The 20,674-nt window shown below is 38.3% G+C and overlaps 1 protein-coding gene across 9 annotated transcripts in view; it reads left to right on the top strand.

Annotated features, from left to right (window-relative positions):
• The window catches only part of NRXN3 (neurexin 3), a 964,874-nt gene that overhangs the window by 920,162 nt on the left and 24,038 nt on the right, over positions 1-20,674 (top strand). For 7 of the 9 annotated variants that reach the window (XM_064715475.1, XM_064715471.1, XM_064715470.1 and 4 more), the window contains one exon: positions 6,610-6,685. In XM_064715475.1, coding sequence (XP_064571545.1) covers positions 6,610-6,685 — 76 coding nt within the window. Of the gene's footprint in view, positions 1-6,609; positions 6,695-20,674 lie in introns of all 9 variants that reach the window. The other 2 variants (XM_064715477.1, XM_064715474.1) reach the window with 1 other exon arrangement.

The raw sequence follows: 20,674 nt of genomic DNA, 5'->3' as shown, positions 1-20,674 counted from the left end.
AGATGGAGCAAGCCCTTGCCTATTAGAGCATATACACTAATGGTATTCATTACCATTAGGATGGCTTAGGTAACTGCTTGACCTCAGTGCTAATGGTTTCTGGTATTTCTTGGAGACTTCTCCATAGTTGGTAAAGATCACTACTGAGATTTTTCTTAGTCACAATGACACCTTTTTTGCTCTTAATTTTATCCTTTTTTGAAGCACTCTAAATAGTTAATCATTCTTCCTGATGTCCTTTGTGACACCTGTAAAAATTTATCATAGCTTAAGTCCTTTTTAAATCAAGTTCTGATGTTTAGTTTTCACTAAACCTGTCTCATTCATACATCTGTCAAGTTCTTTTCTCTTTTCAGTGGCTCTTCTCTGAATTGACTAAAATTACTCCTAATCTTTTGGCATTGAATTGTCCAAAACTAAATGTAGTGAGCCATTCTCTCTTGCTGCAAATTGTTGCAGTCTGGTTGAAATCAATGCCAATTTAAACAAACAGAGGATTTGGTCCTCTTGGTTTTTATTTACCTCAAATTAGCTATATGAGGAAAAATTATTAGTTTAATGTTCTCTGATGCATTGCCTCTGCAGAGGCAGACAGAACCTCAGCATTAGTATGTGGGGGTGCAAAGGGCTTGCACATATTTGTGACTGTGTCTGTCCCATGATAAGAAAATGCATGTTGTTCTATCTGGTAATGAGATTTATACGCTTTAGCAAAAGACAGGAAACCCAAGACTCCCCTAAAAAGTTTATACAGTCCCAGATTGCAGCTGCTTTTGTAATGCTTCATTATGATTTTTGCAACATTTCTAATTTTTTCCCATTTGTATGCAGATTATTGCTATCTGTATGTAGTAGTTTGAGTTTGTCCAGACTGAGTCTCTCAGGTCTGCTATACTGTAGTGACCTCCAGGGTATTTTGCAAATAAAGATTAATTAAAAAGTGAGAAACAAATGTAACGTGTAGAAAGGACAGATGAAGGATTCTCATTTAATTGAATAGTGTGAACAGAATATGAAAAGTTCTTTAAAAAACCCAGTTAGTAAAGTACAAAAGGTGGAGGTATTCAAACTAGAAATGGCTCCTAATGAGACAGACACTTCATCTGCTATCTTCTTTTGGCATGACAGCAAATGCCTTGAGCCTATTCTTTGCCAAGAAACTTCTTGATTTGTAGAAGACTGGACAGCATCACTAACTTCTTGCTATTCTAAAGGGAGCATTTATACTCTATGCTGTTAGGCATAGAGGAAAATATGTAGTCCATAGACCATAATAAATTTGAGATCTATAGAAAATACAGCAGTATAGAAGCAATGGAGGAGGTCAAGTGCTTGTATTTAGGAAAAAGTTTGTTGACTTTCATCTCTGTATATTTTAGGTGTGAAAGGCAAATGCAGTGCCCACGTTAATACAACTGTATTTCTCCACTCTTGGGAAAATATCTGTGCCTAGCATTTTGTGATGGTCATATTTCAAGTACTGTATATTGTGGTTCCTCGGTGGCAAATAGATTTACACTTCTCTCACAAAGCCTTAAGTGTTGCCTTTCAAATAATGGTGTTGAATTGGAAGTAACATGTATAGTGAGCAGAAGAATTTCAAGAAAACGGCAAGTAGGAAAATTGAATCCTACTTTATCAATTCAAGCAACTGCCAAATGTGTAATTCTGCAGGAATTTGTCTAAGGGTTGAATTTATGGGTCCTTGTCTTTTCTCTCCCTCTAGAAGGGAGAACTCCATCATTCCTGGGTGTGTTTTTTATAATTTCATAAAGCTGTTCTGTGACAGAGCTTATTTTATCCAGGATTCTTAATATTTCTTAAATAGTGGTGTACCCAAACAGCAAGGTGTCAAAAAGCTTTGCAATTGGTAAAGGAAGATTCAGCACCTGCCATTTTGTGTAGAACAAAGGAGCAAGGGTTAGGGATCTGATACATAAATTAGGGCTTTGGGCAATTTAAACATGGGACAGGAATGGAGTCGTCTTGAGCAAGTCTTGCCACAACATTCCAAATTTCCTTGCACTACATATCCCACACCAGTACATACAGTGTAATGAACAAAGATTATAGAACTATCACCATGTCAAGATTGAAGAGGCCCTTAGAGTGAATAATTAGGAGGAGGTGATTACAGAACTAATAATTCATGGAAAGGAATGGGGAGCCAATTCAGTGAAATAGAAAGAATTTGAAGGTAAGTATGCCCATAAATCCTCTGGGGTGGACTCAGAGTTTAGCACTTTCTCCTACCCTGGTTTTATTCCAAAGCAATTTCATTAAACACTAGAGAGAGGGAGAGAAAAAATAATAATATAAATCCCATAAAAAATCTTTCAGAGGAAGGAATAAAAAGGGTTCCTGCCAGAGAGAAATTTTATTGAAAGTTATTATAATACCTATCTTTAGTTTTATGGCCTTTAATACAGGCCAAGTAATTTCAAAGCTGGGATTCTTTAGAAATGAAATACATATTTTAAAATAGTATAGTGTGACTTATTATTTTTAATATAGAATTTAGCTAATATAGGGAAGAGAAAAATATTTTCTCTCTCATGTTCTTTCCAATGAAAACACAAACATCATTTCCATCACAGCATATGGAGAAGTTTCATTACTATCCTTTTGCTGTACATAAGAATGTTTAGCATTTACTATCCTTAGATCACTGGGCAGACACTAAAGCATTAATCCACTTACTTTCCCTGGGGCCAGTGGGTGAGTATAATGAGAACCATTTCAAAACTGGGGAAAAGTGACCAGAAATGGGGTAGTGCTTTTGCTTACTGCCTCACAGTGAGCTGTTTATGATGTGAAGAAATTATCTTAGTGGATTGATTTCCAGGGTCTCTGCTCAGTAGCCTCTCCTGTGTCGTGGAACCAGCAAGTTTAATAAACATCCATTGAAAATTCCCAGCTCCAGGAGGGTCTTGAAAGGTAAAAATTCCCGTTACAAGAAGTAATGGCCTTCTGGATGTTTTGTTGACCCGGTTCCTGTGGTCAGGAATTTGCTGTTCTTTCTCATAAATAGTTTTATTCCTTTGAGATGATTCAGATGTTGGTATCTGAGTGGAAGGTGTATGGAAAACCAATATGTGGTGGGACTAGAAAATCAGTTAGTGATGAATTGTGATGGAAAGTACTGAGATTAAAAATACAAGATAGGAAATGGCAAGACAGATTAGTGTACTTATCTTTTCTGTGGTTTCTAGAGATCTTGTTAATGACCTTGACTTAAATCTAACACCACTTCTGGAGGTTTTTTCTTTTTCTAACCCTCATTTTTACACGAAATCAACAGGATGGGATAAAGAGCAATCACCAAGCAAAAAAAAATTAATATCAGGTGAAATAGTATGTAATAGAGATGGAGAGGAAAGATGGAGATTAATTGATAAAATCATGTGTGGAACCAGTCATGAAAAAGTGCAAATGGAGGTTGAAGTTGCCAGGGTTGATGAGTACTGCACATCACATATTTGCATTTTGTCTGAGTCTGGCTTACTGTGCCCTTCTCTGTTCAGAACCAACACAAGCTGCAAGAGGATTTTATGGCAGGAAATCTAGTACCCATATCAGAGTGCAACATAAATGTGTTGCATGTACTGCCTTAAGCTGCTTATGAGATGGGAAATTGAACAGGAAAAGAAACAAGGGCCAGGCTTCATGACTTTCCAGGTTGTGGTACAGGGACTTCCCAAACTAGACATAGGGTAATTAATAGGTCTGGTAATTAATAGGATGTTTTGACCCTCAGTTTGGCTGATCACTTCCAAAATGCTCTAAACTTTTATTATCTACCAGTGTCCTGTTGCAAGGAGGTGTCCAGTTAAAAAAAAAAAACCAAACCTTCCTGGTTTCATATGATGCCCCCAATAAGTAAGAGGAAAAAAATAGTTATAAAGGAACTCCTTATTCTTTACAAATACTAAATCACATTGTCAGTTCAATTGGATTTGATGCCATGTTAATGTTGCATGAAGCCTTTGATCTGAGCAAGTAAGTGGGTAATCAAATAGGTATAGCAGCTGATAAGTGACAACAACACATTGTCATCATTTTTGTGTTTATTTCCTACTGGAGCAAATAATCACTGTTTTTCTATGAGAAGTGTGAATTTTCAGATGTTCAACTGACCAAAATCCACATGATCTAAATTTAACCTGGAAAGCAAAACCAATTGCCAGGGATTTAGCACTGTCTGAGCAAGGTCTTCTAGTAGTGATGGGTAGTTTATTCTTTATTCACAGTACTATCCTTAATTTATTCTTTATTCACAGTGCCATCCTTACCCTTAGACAACTACAGTATGAATCTCCAGTTTCTATAACTACATTTCCCCAGCTTAAAAATTTCTAGCAGTATAGCCTTGTTTACTAAATTGTACTAAATTACTTTACATTGCTGCAATTAAAAACTATTATCTTTTTACCCAGGACAGCTGCATTTGACTGTTGGAGGATGTGATTACTGTATTAGTTATAAAGTTTCTGGGGATAAATAATACTTCCTAAAACATATGTGACAGGACTAGGAGAATTGAAAAAAGTAAATTTCCATTTTGTGCATTCCTCCTTTCTTGTCCCCTTACTGAGCAGACAAAATTTTAAAGCCAGCTTGTCTTAAGAGAAGTCAGCAGGATTTCAACAGAATTCTTCAACTTTCTATGACTGAAGGAAGATCTTAAAAAAATGACCTTGACATGTGAGGCAGGAACATATTACCTTCAGTTCCTTTTAATCTTGACTCCCAATGGAAGCAAGATTGTAGAAGGATTTAATGAAAGTATTTAAGCATGAAACTACTGCAAGATAGCATGCCACAAAACATTGTCAAATGTCCATGCTGGGTATGACTGAGTAACGCATAAAATACTTCATGACTGGCTTTTTCACAGATACTCTATTTTTATAATATTTACTCGCAACTGACCTCTCCTATTTTTCTTTCTTGGCTCAATCTAAGCCACTGAAATCAAGACTGAAGGATCATTAGGTTCAATCTGATCTTTCTGACTGACTTCTTGGTTCTCTTTTTTCCCCCTTAGCTCAAATACAAACAGAGACAGGGAGGGTAAGGAGCTTCTAGGGATCAGAGGTATTTCCTAGTGCTGGGAGCACAGGAGGCTAAAGAAAGGGCAGAGTCCTCAGAACTCTTTTGTAAAGGGAAGAAGGAACATGTTGGAGGCAGCCATAGCAGATATAAAAATGTAAAGGAGACCTTATTTAAAGATGGAGAATCTTTAGGGATAAGGGATAAGGATTTGATTGTCTTGTTGAGATGTGAGATTCCCAGCAATGTTCACCTAGAGTACTGAAGTGCAGCTGTCCTGCTCCCGAGTTCAGCACTGCTTCCTGCCTGGTGAGGAGCATTTCAGTTGTTTTGTTTCAGGAGTCTTCCCGCTGATCCTACTGCTTGGCAGAATAGGCAGCTCTCTGCAAGGAAGAGCTTTTAAGGGAGACAGTTTCACCAGAAGCCGTGGTTGAGCCAGTGCTGCTGAGCTGGGGTAATTTTGTATTGTGCGCAGGAACATTACAACCTGCGTCCAGAGGCTGCCACAGGCTCTCCCTAATGGTCTGCATTACTAATTCAACTAATTGCAGCAATTACAGGCAGGAGATGCTGCTGGGAAGAGACACCAGTACACGTCTCTCTAACATGCTGCAGTACATGCTGCTCATTAATTAGAGCAGTACACACACAGAAAGAAAAAATATAAAAAATGAAAACTAAAAAAAAAAGAAAAAAGAACAAGAAGAAAATATCACCAGCTGGAAATACAAAGGAATGTGATAAAACCTGTAACATTTGTGAATAGTTACACTTTGGTTTAACCCTTTCAGAATCAGACTTTACATCTGGTCAGCCTAGTTGCATCCACATCCCTGTTCACTTGCTAAGCAAGGAGGTGAGGTTGCATGTTGGGCATACCTGACATATGCAGCAGTTCCTCATCATGCAAGAAGTGAGCTGCACAGATATTTACTGTGTGGATCAACACCATATTTCCAGCCCAAGAGGTGCATTAACAGAGCAGGAATTATGTCTGCCCCAGAGTGGTGCATCGGGCACAGCAAAGAGTGCTGCTAGCTGAGCAATGTGTATTGTCTGGGTCCATACTGTATATTTCCTTTGCAGAAAGCATGTTGAATCTGAGCATGCCTCACATGGTAGGTCTCTCGGGAAGTGCCTTCTGGCTGGCCCTACATGATACTGGTGTTTGTGGAGGAGCCCAGCCTCCTCCCAGCAGACACATCTACAGCGGCTGCTCAGGGCAGTTTGCCAGCCAAGCAGGCTTTGTAGCCCACTGTACCTTGTTCAACAGCACCAGAGTGATCCCCTTGCTGCCCTAAACAGCCCAGCAGGTGCACAGCACCTGTGCACACCTGAAATATTCAGCAGCACAGGATAGGCACTGTTTCTCCAACAGGAGACTCCAACTCAATGGAGGACACATTTACATAGGCATATATGGAGTGCTTGGTACAACTTGAATATTTTAAAAGTTAAATTTGTGAAACCTTGGATATTTAGCTGCCTCTGTAATAGCTTCTTGACTTGCAAATATCTTACTTTTGTTTTCTTTTGTTCCTTTGCTTCACATGCCAGACAACAGATGACATCGTTTCATCAGCTGAATGTTCCAGTGATGATGAAGATTTCATTGACTGTGAACCCAGTACAGGTAAGTCAGGTCAGTCGTGTTTTGCTTGCTTTCTGATTTCATTTGCAAAAAACAATGCATACATATATTTTATATGTGTGTGAATGTATACATATATAATTATATATGTATATATGTGTGTGTATATGTGTATATATACGCATTCATGTATATATACACTGTATATAAAATAAGAAACTATACAGCCAAGCATCAGATCCCATGGACTTGGCAACAGCAAAACACCAATATGTAGTCACTATTTGCTTTATATAAAGTTGTTCGCATGGAGAGGCAAACTTTCTAAAAGTGATTCCAGCTAATAGTCACATATTTCTAGATGTTACTTTACTAACAATGTGAGAAGAAAAAATCAATATGGAGTGTGACAAATAATGAAGATTTATGAAGTGGAGAGGGTGAACCTTTGAAAACAGAAGAGAAAAGTGAAATAAAACTAAGTTATTAGCGATGTTTAATCTTTCTTAATTACTCTGAAGATGTATGTTAAGGGATACATTTGTCCATGGGATTTTGAGTACAGTTAACATGGTAATGTGTTTATACTAATTTTGTTTCCTGTGACCCCAAAGAAATTGGGGAGCACCAAAACATAGTTTTAACATAACAAAATTAGTAGTAATTCTTGCCTTGTTATCTGCAGTGATGCTTCAAAATGTATCCATTAAAGAGTCAGAAGGACTGGCCATGTGGAACTGACTCAACTTCTCCCTTTCAGATACATTTTGATAAATTGATGGCTTTTCTTTCTGGTGAGATATTTTATGTGGTATCCAGCAGGCAACTGCAGTCTACTTTATTTCTTACAGGCTTTTTCAAGTCTTCTTTTTTGAGGCTTGCCATGAGTTAAGCATTTCTATAATAGAGAACAGACATCATCGAATTTCTGTGTACATTTAAAAGAAAAAGAGGAATTTTGGTTAGAATTTTTGTCTTTCAAAGTGAAACATATAAATAGCTTGAGGGGGTCCTTTCATTTGGCTTTGTTTTGTTTGTTTTTGCTTTGTTTTATTTGGGATGATGGGGGGTTTTTTCTTACAAAAATTACCAAGAAAGTATTATAAATGTTCTGTTTCTAATTTCCTGAAGCCATTTGAGTAATACAATAATAACATAAAAATTCACCCAAGGCTAGTGCTTTCACATTTCTTTTCAATTTGTCACGGTGTACCTGCATTTTTAGTTGAACTTGGTCTTGTTGTAACCTGAGATTGGCATTGGATTGTAGCTGGGAACTTCCACCCATACTCTTGACTTCCCTCTGATGACAGTGAAGACAGTGACACAGACTGTTGCTAACAGGTAGTTCAGCCTACTTGCCATCTCTTTCTTCACAGATCTCTATGAATTTTTCTACTCCCCATCTGGAGGAAAATCAGTCAAAATATAACTAGATTGTGAAGTAAAAAAGCAAACAATGGGGGTACTGAGAGTTTAAATAAAAATAGTAATAAAATGCCAGCACAGTGATTGTAAGGAAAGTGAGGCATGAGAGTAATAGGACCATGGACGCAAGGGCAAAGTTATTGCAACTGACATGCAAATAAATGAAGTCACTTCATTAAAGCTTCACTAGCATATGAAGACTTTTTTTTTTGAATTTGTATTCTTATTGTAATGTATTTCAATTAAAGGAAAAAAGGATGTCTTTATCAGACTCCTCCCCTTGTAAATTTTTGTTTAAAAAAATCACAGCAACTTCAGCAGCTACAATATTTTCATCTTGTGCTGCCAGTGGAAAAACCAAAGTTTGAGTAGAAATTTGGAAAAACAGCATGTTTAGCATGAAATTTCATAGTGCTGTACAGCAACATTTCCAGACTAAAAATACCTCCTTCCTGACACAGTTAAAAATCTAATGCTACAAGCAGGTACAAACTGGATTTGTAAAAATTACTTGCTTTTGAAAATCCTGCTAAGCATTACAGTTGGCAGAAAGAAGTGCCTACAGACGTTTGAATATCTGCTGTGCAAAATAATATGATTCTCTGAAAAGCTGCTGAAGGTTCTCTCCTAAACTACCAGGCATTCTTGTAAATTTCCCCAGTATCTTTCATTGCACCCTACTCCTCCTGCATGGGAGGGTAGACCACATAAGCCACTGAAATCTGATTCTTTTCTAGGGAATTACTGTGACATTGAGAATAAAAGTTAGCTTGATTATATGTAAAAATAAGTCTCCCAGATGGTCTTTGCTGATGAAATCTGCACTTCCAGATTTTGAGTTCTTCTGCTTTCAGAGGTGCTGGTGTACAGAATTGCCAGAAGGAGGAGGAATATGCAGGTCCTTTTTGCATAAACTTAACTCATTGCATCATAATAAGAAGGAAAAGTAGCAGGGTTATGGGGCTTCTCATTTTCTTTGTCTATCTTATTGTCTGCATTCTCATTGCATAGTGTCTGCCACACAGGCAGTATCAAAGCACTCATTCAGCCCATTCTGCTCTGGAGCACTAAAGCAATCTGAGCCAGCTTATCAAAATCCAGTAGTGCTGGCTTGGCTGAGCAGATGTGTTTGCCTTTACACTTCACCAGCCAAGTCAGAATTCTGGCCACATGCCAAGATCTGGTATTTAAATATGTACATTGTGGAGAGAAAAGATCCAGATTATCTTGCTTGTGTTTTCTAGCATGTGGCTTCAGGTTTTTTTTTTAACTTATTGTTGTTTTTTTTTTTAATTGGGCTCATTTGAAATTGCTTCATCCTTTTCTGTTGACAGGTCACTGCCTTCTGCCTTGCCTGATCCCTTTTACAGCAGACTGAAAATTAAATGACCTAACCCAGCACAGTCTTCTTTTTGTTGCTCTGATAATGTGTAGCTTTTAAAGCTCTTGAGTTTCTGCCAAATTTGGCCTTCCATCACCCTCAGTGCCATGGTCTAGTAATGTAAAGGTTACTGAACTCACTGCTGCAGCTGTGAGATATGATACACATCGCTATGAACCTGCTGTGCAATAGCCAAGACAAGAGCAGCAGAAAATATTTCCCTGCAGATCAGAAGTTTTCAGATTTCATATGGGTCAGAATCAAATCTCAGTATCTAGAGATATTACTTTGGTCTTGGTCCTTGGAATCAGAGGCAGTACTCTATGTAGAGTCCTTTTGAAGCCTTTGTTTTTGGTGTACTCAGAGGCTGAAAATCATGTCCTCTTTGAGACTAAATACCATGTGAGGACCATTTGGCAGGGTCTTACTGCCACTTAACTCTGATTGACAGTTGAATCTAAGACCTGAATCTCATGTGCATACAATCTGTGTCTGAACACTGCGTCTCTTTCAAAAAAAAAAGTGTGAAGGTGATTCCCTAACTCTGCTCTCTTCAGGATTCTCCAGGCTGGCTTGAAACACTATAGCAGGCTGGCTTAGACTTTGTGGCCCCCTTCCAAAAGTAATTTCTTGTTTTTGAATTTTGGTATAAAAACTTCATTTAAAAAACAGGATCTATCACTGGACTTGTTCTGACTGAGGTAGCTTGCAGACATCACCTGTAGACATGAATGTATACATAAGGAATTATTCTAAGTGACAGCAATGACAGCTGTGGATCCAAAACCCCCCTGTATTTAATGTAATGCAAAAGAAACCAGTTCAGTGACAGAAATTGCCCCCTATTCATCTTATTGCAGACAAGCCTAGATACCCTTAGATCTCTAGGTCTGCAGAAGATTTAATCTAAATGATACAGGGGGCAAAAAACCTGTTTATCTGCCCTGAAGAAACATTTGCTTAACAGTCAAGAGAAGATCCTCTTTTATCTCTATGGAAATGCTGCTTGTCCCAGTACACAGCCAAAAATCTTCTTTTTTCTGTGCCAAAACAGATGCTTTTCTCTGGTATGAGTACAGGACTGTCTTCTGGCCTGCTCCAAGGAGATCTGAGGCTCAAATATTCAAGTTCCTCAAAACTCAAGCCAAGGTTCTGAGTCTGTGCTTCTGAGCACAGCTCTGTGGTGGTTTTTTGGTCACTCATCTGCTTTCAGAGAATGTAAGATTTGTAAGGAAAACATCTTTTCAGACAAGGAGTGACTAGGAAGCACTGTGAAGAAAGAGCATTTATCTCTTTTCAGTGAAATGAGGAGCACCCTTACAATCTGATCTTACTGAGACTTGAAAGCCTTGATGATGATAATTATGCTTTCCTGACAGCTGTTGCTGTCTCCTCACACCATTGCCCTCGTTCCTGTTAAGGATGTCCATTAGAGGAGCTCTGGCACCAGGCAGGTTGGATGCTGGTGGCCAGGCAGCTGGTTGGGATCATAGCCCAAGCTGCTCCTTGGACTGCTCACAACAGTGCGGTTCAAACACTCCCCAATTAGCCTGAAGTGCACAATACAGCCTCTTGAAATGCTCTGTAGGGCTTAATCCTTGTTCCCAGGCTCGACACATCCTGTGTTTCTTCCCTGGTGCAGTTGCCAGTTTTCCCTTCCTATCAGCCCATCAATTTCCAATGTGATTTTCTTTCCCCAGGGAAATTTACTCTGTGTTTCCCAAAAGGCTTCATATATGTAAAGGCTGTCATTGTTTAATCAGACTGGTAAGCCTTTCTGATGGGGAACTGGACACAGCAGTAGATATGCCAGAATCTACAGTTCTTTGCATTGGAAGTTTTGTACACTCACACACAGGATGCACATATCCAACAGATATGCCCTCTGTATCTATAATTTACTGGCCTGTAGCCATCCACCTGCAGCCTGCCTGGGTCAGAGATTGATTTGTGGAAAACAAGCATAATCTGTCTTCCAAAACAGCTGGCACAGTACAAAAACCAATATGTAGGAAGTGAAGAGTCCACTGAAGAAACCAAAAGAAGTGTTGATTTGGCTGTTGTCCTCCATAACTGCATCAACCTTCCTGAAGCACCCAGGGAATTTTCACTGTTCTCCTAACTGGAACACTCCCCACAATCCAGTGCTCAGTTACCAACATTCTTTCCTTCTGACAAGCAGAAATGCTTCCCCATTTCTCATGTTGTGAGTGAGAAATGGCCTTTAAAGTTGTGTGCATGCCTCTGAGTACTCATAGAAATAGACTTCCAATCTCATAAGCTGAATCCCATATGGACCCAAAGGACAGGGGCTCATCCACAGCACTTCCCCGGGTCTAATAGCATCACTTGTTTGGTGGAATTTCCTAGCTACAATCTTACAGCCAAAACAAAATCAAATGAGTTTTACAATCGTGCAGATGACTTACAGGAAGTTTTGTTTTCTTTTTAGTTTTGTGTTTCTTTTTTTTTTTTTTTTTTTTTTACATTAGGAATACTGAGATTGATTTTCAGCATATTGGTCTTTCTATCTATGTAAGGTCCAAAGGCCCCACCCATGAGGATATTTTATCTATATATGCACTATATCTATACAGTGTGCATATATATCTACTTGCTAAGCAATAAATGACCAATATCAGCAGTAGTCCCTATCATCCAATCACATGTTTACACAGAAATTCATGCCTTCATCTAACCCTGGCATTCGCTGATGTGGACAGATGCATGATATTGTTATTTCTTGGTGAACAAAGCACGTTAATTTCTTTTTTTGTTTGATTTTTTCCTTCTTCCTTTTATTTACGTCTTTGATTTTAATTGATAATTTCATCTACCAATTAGCCTTGGGGTAGGGTGGGGCAGGGAGAACAAAAAAATTATACAGGTATATCAATCAATATATACACATCTGCTCCGTGTATATATAGATAGATATATACATTGTATATATTTGAAGAACATTTTCTGTCGTTTCACCTCATCTTGTGCCGCATGAATTTTTGGTGATTGATATTTTAGTTTCTTTTATATTTCTTTCCTTTTCGTTTTTTTTGGCTCGTAATCGTGCCATACTGCTAATTTTTAATTTTTAAAATCATCGCTGTACTTCTCAATTTATATTTTTGGAGTTTTCCAACAAAATAATGGTTTCATCATCTCAAGAATGAGATATAGATCTGCAAACCAATAAAGGCAACAAAATCTTTTCTTGCCATCCTCAAGAAATTCACATTTTTTGATATCCCAAGAAAGTTGTGTTTAAAAGAATGAAGAGTCTTACCTCTCCTTTATTTTTATTTTCCTACTTTTTTAAACTTCTGCAAAGTCTCTATCCTGCTTTTCCCCTTTTCCTTTTTTTTCAATTGAGTTCAGAGAAAAAAACACCCAGAAGGAAAAAAACCCTCCCCTTTACCCTGCATATTCCCAGGAAAAACTCTTCCAATGTAAAGAGCCCTAGAAACTGCAGATGGCATAAAAAGAATTTTATTGCAATGCAGAGTGTCTGTTGTATCTTTTATTTCTGGGTCAGTGCAAGATCATTTTTCTGGCATGCTGTAGTTTAGCTGATGTAACTAACCATGGCCTTCATTAACTGGTGCATGGGCTGTGATGACACCATCGTATGTTCCATCAGAGCTATGCATTCAGGCTAACCGAGCAAGTCTGTAGTGTATGATTTGGGGGAGATATTGTTTTGATTTTATTTTTTATTTATATCATAATTTATTCTTTTTGGAAGAGTTATGCCAGTACCCTTGGCTGCTTCTTGCAGCCTCGGAGTTATAGATCTACTTTTTTAATGGGGTTTCTTTGCTTTTTTTTTATTTCTCAGTAGTGATTTTGCGTCTTGTTTGTGTCCATCTGTCTTGTCACTGTGTCTTGGAGTCCATTGGTCCAGTGTTGTTATGTGATTCTGTTCTCTGTTTGTAAGCTGGTGTTTAGCTCCTCGGCGCTCTGTCATCCCTCATCCCCTGCCCTTCCCCTCTTCCCTTCCTCACCTACCCGAGGGAGGTCCACAAAGAGGCACCAAGCTTTGAATGATGTTCTGAGTGTCTCCCCAAGGCTTCAGGATGGATGTTTCAAGATGTCTGCAGAGCTTCATAAGACCAAGTTTGCAGCTGTTCTGTTCTCAATAGCTTTCAAACTCTGTTATCATTTCACTCCTAGAAGTGGTTTGCTGGCATAATGCTAAAGTGATTTCTTATACAGCTTCTTAAGGGATTTGTGCCTACATGCTGATGTGTTAGAGTAAGAATTCCTGCTCTCTGTGCTTTAGGCACCAGACAATGGGATGTACCAAGGACTTTTTATAAAAGGCAGTCTTGGAAAAGGAATATCACTGTACACGTGCAGATGAAAGGATACCTTTGTGAGTGTGTTTTTAAAATCCACAGTTCATAATTTGTTTGTAGTTAGCAGACAAAAGTCTAGGATGTATCTAGGATTTGTAAGAGTAGTGTGTCTTCACTCTGTGGGACCAGTCTTCTGTCTGTCAGTGTGTGATCTCTGCCTCTTACTGATGCTGGTGAAAACTGGCTTGCTGATGTTTACTTGTATAACTTGAACACAATTCTGGAATCGCATCTGGGGTGTCTTCTGCCATATGCATCATAAATGTGCAATAATGCGTAAAGCAGAGGAAAACAAGCTGAGTTTTCAAAGCATCTGCCTAGACTGATGCTTTGAAACAGAAATACTGTTTAGAAAAAAAATATAGTTTGGCTTGTCCAGTGGTTCATTTCCCGGTGCCTTAATTCAGTTCTTTGTGAATGTACTAGCCACATTAATGGCACAGGAAACTTCAGTGCATTAGGATACATCAGCTGGCATCAGTGGATCAGCTCAGTTAGAGGAGGAAAAGGCAGACAGTTTTTGTGCAGATAATGTTCACATCATCACAAAAAGCATACTTACACATATTTTTAGCCTAGCTAAAATTCCAGCTTTTTTGTAGGAATTAGTTTGTTCTGAAGAGAAGACATTTAAATCTGTGAACTTTTCTCACAGGACCATGATGGAATATCTTTTTAGGCTAAGAGCTACCGGAAGAGGGAAGTGATGGGATATGTTGAGGTTTCCAACATGGAATTATTTAGTTAGTTCATTTAACTTACCCAAGGTATGTTTTCTGTACTTACAGAGAGATAAAAATATCACTTTTCTTTCACCAGTGGGAACCAATGATTTATGTTCAGTTTAGTTTTCTTAATTCTTACGTAATCTGAGAAAAATTATTGAGTGTAATTATTACAACAGAAAATGAATCAATATTTAAAGCTGGCTTGTTTAGATTTTAGATCTCACATGTTTTTCATAACCAGCAATTCCTACTGAATCTAAAACTTTTTCTTGGCATTTCCTTAAGTAAAGCAACTGCTTATAAAATTATTTTGTAATCAACAAGCTTGTAGTTTTGTGTAATACTGCCCTCTGGCAGAGAGACCAGGACAGTCATGTTACGATGCAAACAGCAAAAGAAACCAATTTTGTAGAACAAGTGGCAGGTTATTGGAGCAGAACGATTGGAGTTTTTGCCCCCTGCATAATGAAGTTCAGGGTAACCTTCAGACTGGAGTAATGTGATGATCAAGTGTCCAGGCATCAGGACAGCAACCTCCAGGCCTTGGAGGATAAAGCTTGTGTCCTACTGAATGGTGACTTCTGTTTGCCTTATGTAGCCTCTGCTATGCCTGTGACCAGCCTTCTGCTGGGGCAAGGGGCTCACTCAAGCTCAGGCGATGCTGTGAGAGATCCCACTGTACTCTGTTTTATCCCAGTAAGGTTATAGATGGATATCTGGTACTAGAAATAGTTAGTTCTTATTTTTGTTTTCTGTCTTAGGGCAGGCTGCTGGCTTCAGCTTTTGTGGCATTTGTCACTGAGCAAGGGGAAGAGCTGAGAATTCAGTTGTTTAAGCCAAGAATGACAAGCCTGAGATATGGTGTGGCATTCCCAGTTCTACTGTTGATTTCTTCTGTGGCTGTGTGTGTATATTGTTCATTTGCCTACCTGTAAGGCAGAGTAAATGAAATACTTCTAGCTGAATGAGGTAAAGATGAGTGGAAAGGAGATTTAATTACTCTTGTAATGGACTTTGATATTCAGGTGCAAATTGCTGTTCAACACCCCAAAATGGTTCTGTACTGCTGCCTACCAGAAATGTGCAAATAAACTGTGTTATGGATAAGGTTTTAGTACTATATGCTATCTTCACTTGCTGTGAAAAGTAATATTATCACATATTTTTATAAATTTGGTACAATTCCTAGTCTGCTAATGCAGAGATATTAAAGTGAGGGATACAAAAGTCAAGTATTTTAATCTCAGGGATCATTGGTGTGACATTATTTTCATTAAATATCATTTTTGCCTCTAGAATGAACACATGCATTTGAATGAACCATGCTCAGGCTACATAAATTTATGTCATGTGTGGACAGCAATAGAGAGATCTTAAATATCAGCACTTCCATTGCTTTGACTTGCATGCTCATAGAATTTTGCTTTGAAAACGAAAGAGTTTCTCCAGCCTGACTTAGCTGGTGTAAGTTTCCCTGGTTTTTGCATTTAAGATCAGGAAAGATGAGAATCAGCCCCACAGTCTGGCTACCTTGCCCTTGCTGCCTTCCAGTCTTTTTTTAAAGCGTGTTCTCTACACTTAAAGCCATGTGCACTGTCACATTCTGGCAATCCCTCTAGTGCTGTGCCTATGTTATCAAGCTGACACATGTCTAAAATACTAAGATATGATATTTTCAACCTGCTGTGACTTGCTTTTTGTCCCTGTTAGCTTTGATTTTCAGCTTCATAAAATATATGGTAAAGAAAATAAAAATAGCCAATGACACATTCAGTGGAAGAGAAGAGCTAGCACATGACTCAGAAACAGATTTTGCATCAAAAGCAAATGCTTGTTGATTACAACCTTAAATGTCTATAGCAACTGATTAGTTACCTTTAAACAAGAAGTACCTGATTTCTGAAAGATAATAATGTCTGTTAGAGAGAAATCATGTTGAGTGTTTACAGATACTAGGGACAGGGATAGGCTTTTGCTTCTAAAGGTTTTTCTTATAAATTCCTTTTGGGCATCATGCCTAGACCTAAGGATGCCTTATGTACTAGGAGTTCAAAGTTACTGATGTTCACATGAACTATAACACCTAGAATAATGCCTCAGTAGAGCAGGAAAACCTGTTCTATTTTCCACCCAAGCAGATCATGAGAAACCAAAGTTTATATTTACATCAAAGGGGTTATTACTTTGTCGTCATTCTGCCTCTGTGTTTCGGTTCCAATTTTTTATTTACAAGTTGTAGAAATCAGTGTTTTCTCCCAAGTGTAAGAAGGGTGGATCCCAGTTCCTAGGGGACATCAAGTGTAGTATTTCTTTAATACTACTCAGCTTAAATGCTCTGTGAGGCACAGAAGACAAAGCCCATACCAGCTTGGAAATTAGATATAGAAGTAAAAAACAAAACAAAAATAAATTAGACTGGCTTGATTTGAAATCTTAGATGTCTACTAATTTGAGAACCCATTTGATCTTTGCACTAACAAATACATTATTAAACCTTGCAAAAGACCCACCACCAAGGACCTTCTTTTTCTTCTTCTGCGGAGTCTCATAAAAACTAAAGTTCTTTGGTCCCAGGGGGTGGTGTTATAAGGATCATCAGCTCCTCTTTTTACATTCAAGAGCAACTACAACTATTTTACAAACAAAGTTGCAAAATCTCAACATTAGCTTGGTTTAGAGCAGTAAGAAAATGCCCCAAATTTTATCTCCACTGGTTTCACTCCACCTCAGTGTCAGAACAATAAATGTCAGAGTTATTCAAAAAGGGGGAAAGATTGCTCTGTCTTTGAGGGACAGCAGAAATGCAAAGCAATTTTAGCAATTTTGAGCTTTTTTTTTTAATAGATGTCCATAATTCAGGATTTTTCCCTTATACTGAAACCAGTATGACTGATTTTAGATACTAGTTTTAGGAACTACTGATTTCGCTGCTGAAATCTTGGGGAGTTCATAAATTTTGTATTTCCCTGATGAAAAGAGCAAAAGTAGTCCTGTAAATAGTTCTGGTTGTTTTCTAACATATCAAAATAAAGCTTTATTCTCTTCTTCTGACCTCTCTCCATTCAGTAACAAGTCCACTGTGGAGTGCCTGCAGATCTGTATTTCCTCTAGAATCCATGGTTCTCCTGTATGTTAATTTTTTCAGTGCTAAGACAGGGATGATAAATATACTGCAAAACGTGCGCACACACTCGCGCTCTCTCTGTACATGTGTGTATATTTATACATTTGTTAATGCCATGTTTATGCTCTGGCTAAAAGAAGCATTTTGGGAAAATAAAATAGTAGAATAAACTTATTTAGGAGCTTTATAAGCAAATGTGGAACAAACAGATTGAATCTTGCCTTATCCTCTTTCTCACGCGCCTGTTATGTTATGTTAGTTCAGGTCTTTGGCTTCTGTATACCTCAGAAAGCTGCTAGTACATCCCATCATTTTGGGGGAGGTGTTTTGTGAGTGAGGGCATGTGTGACTCAGGTTTGAGATCCGGGAACAGTCAGAACCAGAGGATCCCTGTCACGCATCTGAACTCACAGCAGGGAGGTGTCTTTGGTGAGGTTCTGAATCATTTACCTCTGCCAGGCTTCTGGGGACTCTCAGAGACCTGTGGAGAGGATTAAAAAGGTTTGACAGCTGGAGAGAAAGTCAGTGAAGTGGGAATATATATGTATCTGAAATAAAATAAAGTGCTCTTTTGTTCAGTAAACTGGCCATACTGCCTGATCTGCCCTTATTCCCATGGGTGATGGGTGGCATTCCCAGGAACACTGTGGATCATATACAGTCCACTGGTGGAAGGCTCCTCCTTGGCACTGGGGCTGTTCCAACACAGATCAGAGGTTTTGCCACCATGCACCCAAAAATCTCCTCTGCCCCTTCGGTGTGGGGGTGCAAACCTGGCCTCAGCAAAGCACCTGCTGCTTTTGCAAATGGCCAGTTGAGTCTTTACCCTTTAACATTTCAGTCTCTCACACCCTTTACTTCACATGCATAAGCATGCCAAGTAAGCCCCAAAGGAATTCAGAGACTGAAAATTAGTTAAATATATTCATGCCTTATTTTTATTTTGTAGTAAAAAATGAAAATTTGGTGCTGTCAAAATACTGTAGGGACTCCATCTAGTCTCTTGTGAGCTGTCTGTGTCATATCCAAAACAAGAAATGGGTCCTTGACCCCTAAAATGGTGGGTTTGGTTTTTATTTGGTTTTTTTTTTTTTCATTTTGAAATTGATGCTTTACAAAAAAGTGAAGATTGAATTCTAACAAAATCTCTAATTATGAAAGAAAGTAAACTTAAGTTTTGAAGTATTTTGTGGGAACTGCTTTTGTCCCCCCACTTCATTTGTCTCCTTTTTCAATTTCTGAAAATGTGACTACTAAACTTCACCTGTAAATAACTTTGGAGCTTCTTGTAGTTTTTCAAGTTGTTTTCTCCCCCATTAGGTTCCCCAGAACATTAAGCCATACTTTCCTGCATAGGAAACATCTGTCACTAGCTCTGTAGGAATTATGTTAGAAGACTAAGCTCTTTGATTACATTTATCAAAGGAGTTGAGCCAGTATATTTCAGAATTTTCAGTTGTTTTGTTCACAGCTATTCATTGTGTTTTGAATAGCAATGGTGAAGTCCACCCCTGAAGCTGAGTGATCTTTTCCACATATGCTGTTTTCCAAACCCATCACTTTTCCCTTGGAAAGAAAAAGCAAACAAAAATGATTTTGAGAGACAGGAAAAAAGTCTCTTTCACTGAGATATTTTTAGAAACAGATGGCAAAACAAACTGCAGATGTTGTGCCTGCAGCACCTCTATTCTAATAACTGGGATTGTTGAAAGATGAAAGCAGCCATTTGTGTGTCTAACTCTCTCTGTTAGTAATTCTTCCTCCATGCAAGAAGAGCGGGGAATCCTGGTACAGCAGTTTTCCCCCTATCTTGCCTCCTCTGGAAAGGAGTTACATAGTTCTCTGCTGAAGAATGTGTTCTGTTAGTGCTGTCTACGGCAAACACAAAGATGTGATAGCATAGGAAAAATGAATCCCAATCATCTCTATGTCATTTACCATTGAACCAGTAGATTTTTTTATTCTCCTGGTGACTTTTTTTCTTTTGCCTCTCAGATGACCTTTCCTTCCTGATGACAAGCTGCAAGTTTTCTGTTGTCCTGTCTCGTAGGTGGCAAGTGTCCAAACACAAGCTGCCAATTCAGATAGTTTAGGAAACTCTTAAGACCTGCCAAGCTTGGCATGCCTCATGTAAGAACACTACATTCACATGAAATGTTTAAATATCCTGAGGAACTGGAACAGTTTTGTTTCTTTTTCACAACCAAATTTGCTTACATTTCATTAAAGCTAATTAATTAGGAGTCTAAACAGCAAGTCAGGTCAAAGCCATTTGGACTACTGTAGTAGCAGACATTTTGTGAAGGCGCAGATTTTTGATGATCTTCAGAATAACAAATACTATTGATACCTATGGATTTTGCCTTAAAATCCCTATACAAGCAATATTGTTTATTGTATTTTATTGGCATTTAATCTCAGAAGCCAGCTGCATATTCAAGATGTTTATTTTAAATGAATTTTAATAGTTATATCCTTGAGATATATCCTTGACTGCAAATGTGAGTGTCCAATAGCCACAACATTTTATAGCTATATTGCCATGATTTTTCTAGCAGCTAAGAGGAGTTTTGTGGATATTAGAGCAGTTGAACATTTGCTTCTAGGATCTAAATTTTAGATTTATACACTGACAAGAGACAGTCAATCCTTTTGGAGACCGAGCCCTTAAGGTTTAGCTGAATGACAGAACTTGAAATAAGACCTTGGAGTCTTACTTCTATCAGTTTCCAACCTTAGTTAATCTTTCCTCTACTTTTAAACAAAAGTTGTATTTTGATCCTTCAGAGTTCTCAAATCTTCAGACAGATACACACACCAGGAGGACATTTTTCTGGGGATCCAGCCATGTTAGAGCAATGACAGCTTTTACTCTGTGTGTCATATTACATCAATTTTCTAATTTAAGGGAGATTTCAGCAAGTACAAACCAAGATGATGAAGCTATCTACAGTGAAAGCAAAGATTTTAGACATCAGTTTAGAGCAATGATTGTTGTTCCTTGTTGAGCAGCAG

The sequence above is a fragment of the Zonotrichia leucophrys genome, chromosome 5, assembly GCF_028769735.1.
Source record: "Zonotrichia leucophrys gambelii isolate GWCS_2022_RI chromosome 5, RI_Zleu_2.0, whole genome shotgun sequence".
NCBI lineage: Eukaryota > Metazoa > Chordata > Aves > Passeriformes > Passerellidae > Zonotrichia > Zonotrichia leucophrys.
Note: the sequence above shows the minus strand (reverse complement) of the source record. Positions and strands in the feature narration are given on the sequence as shown.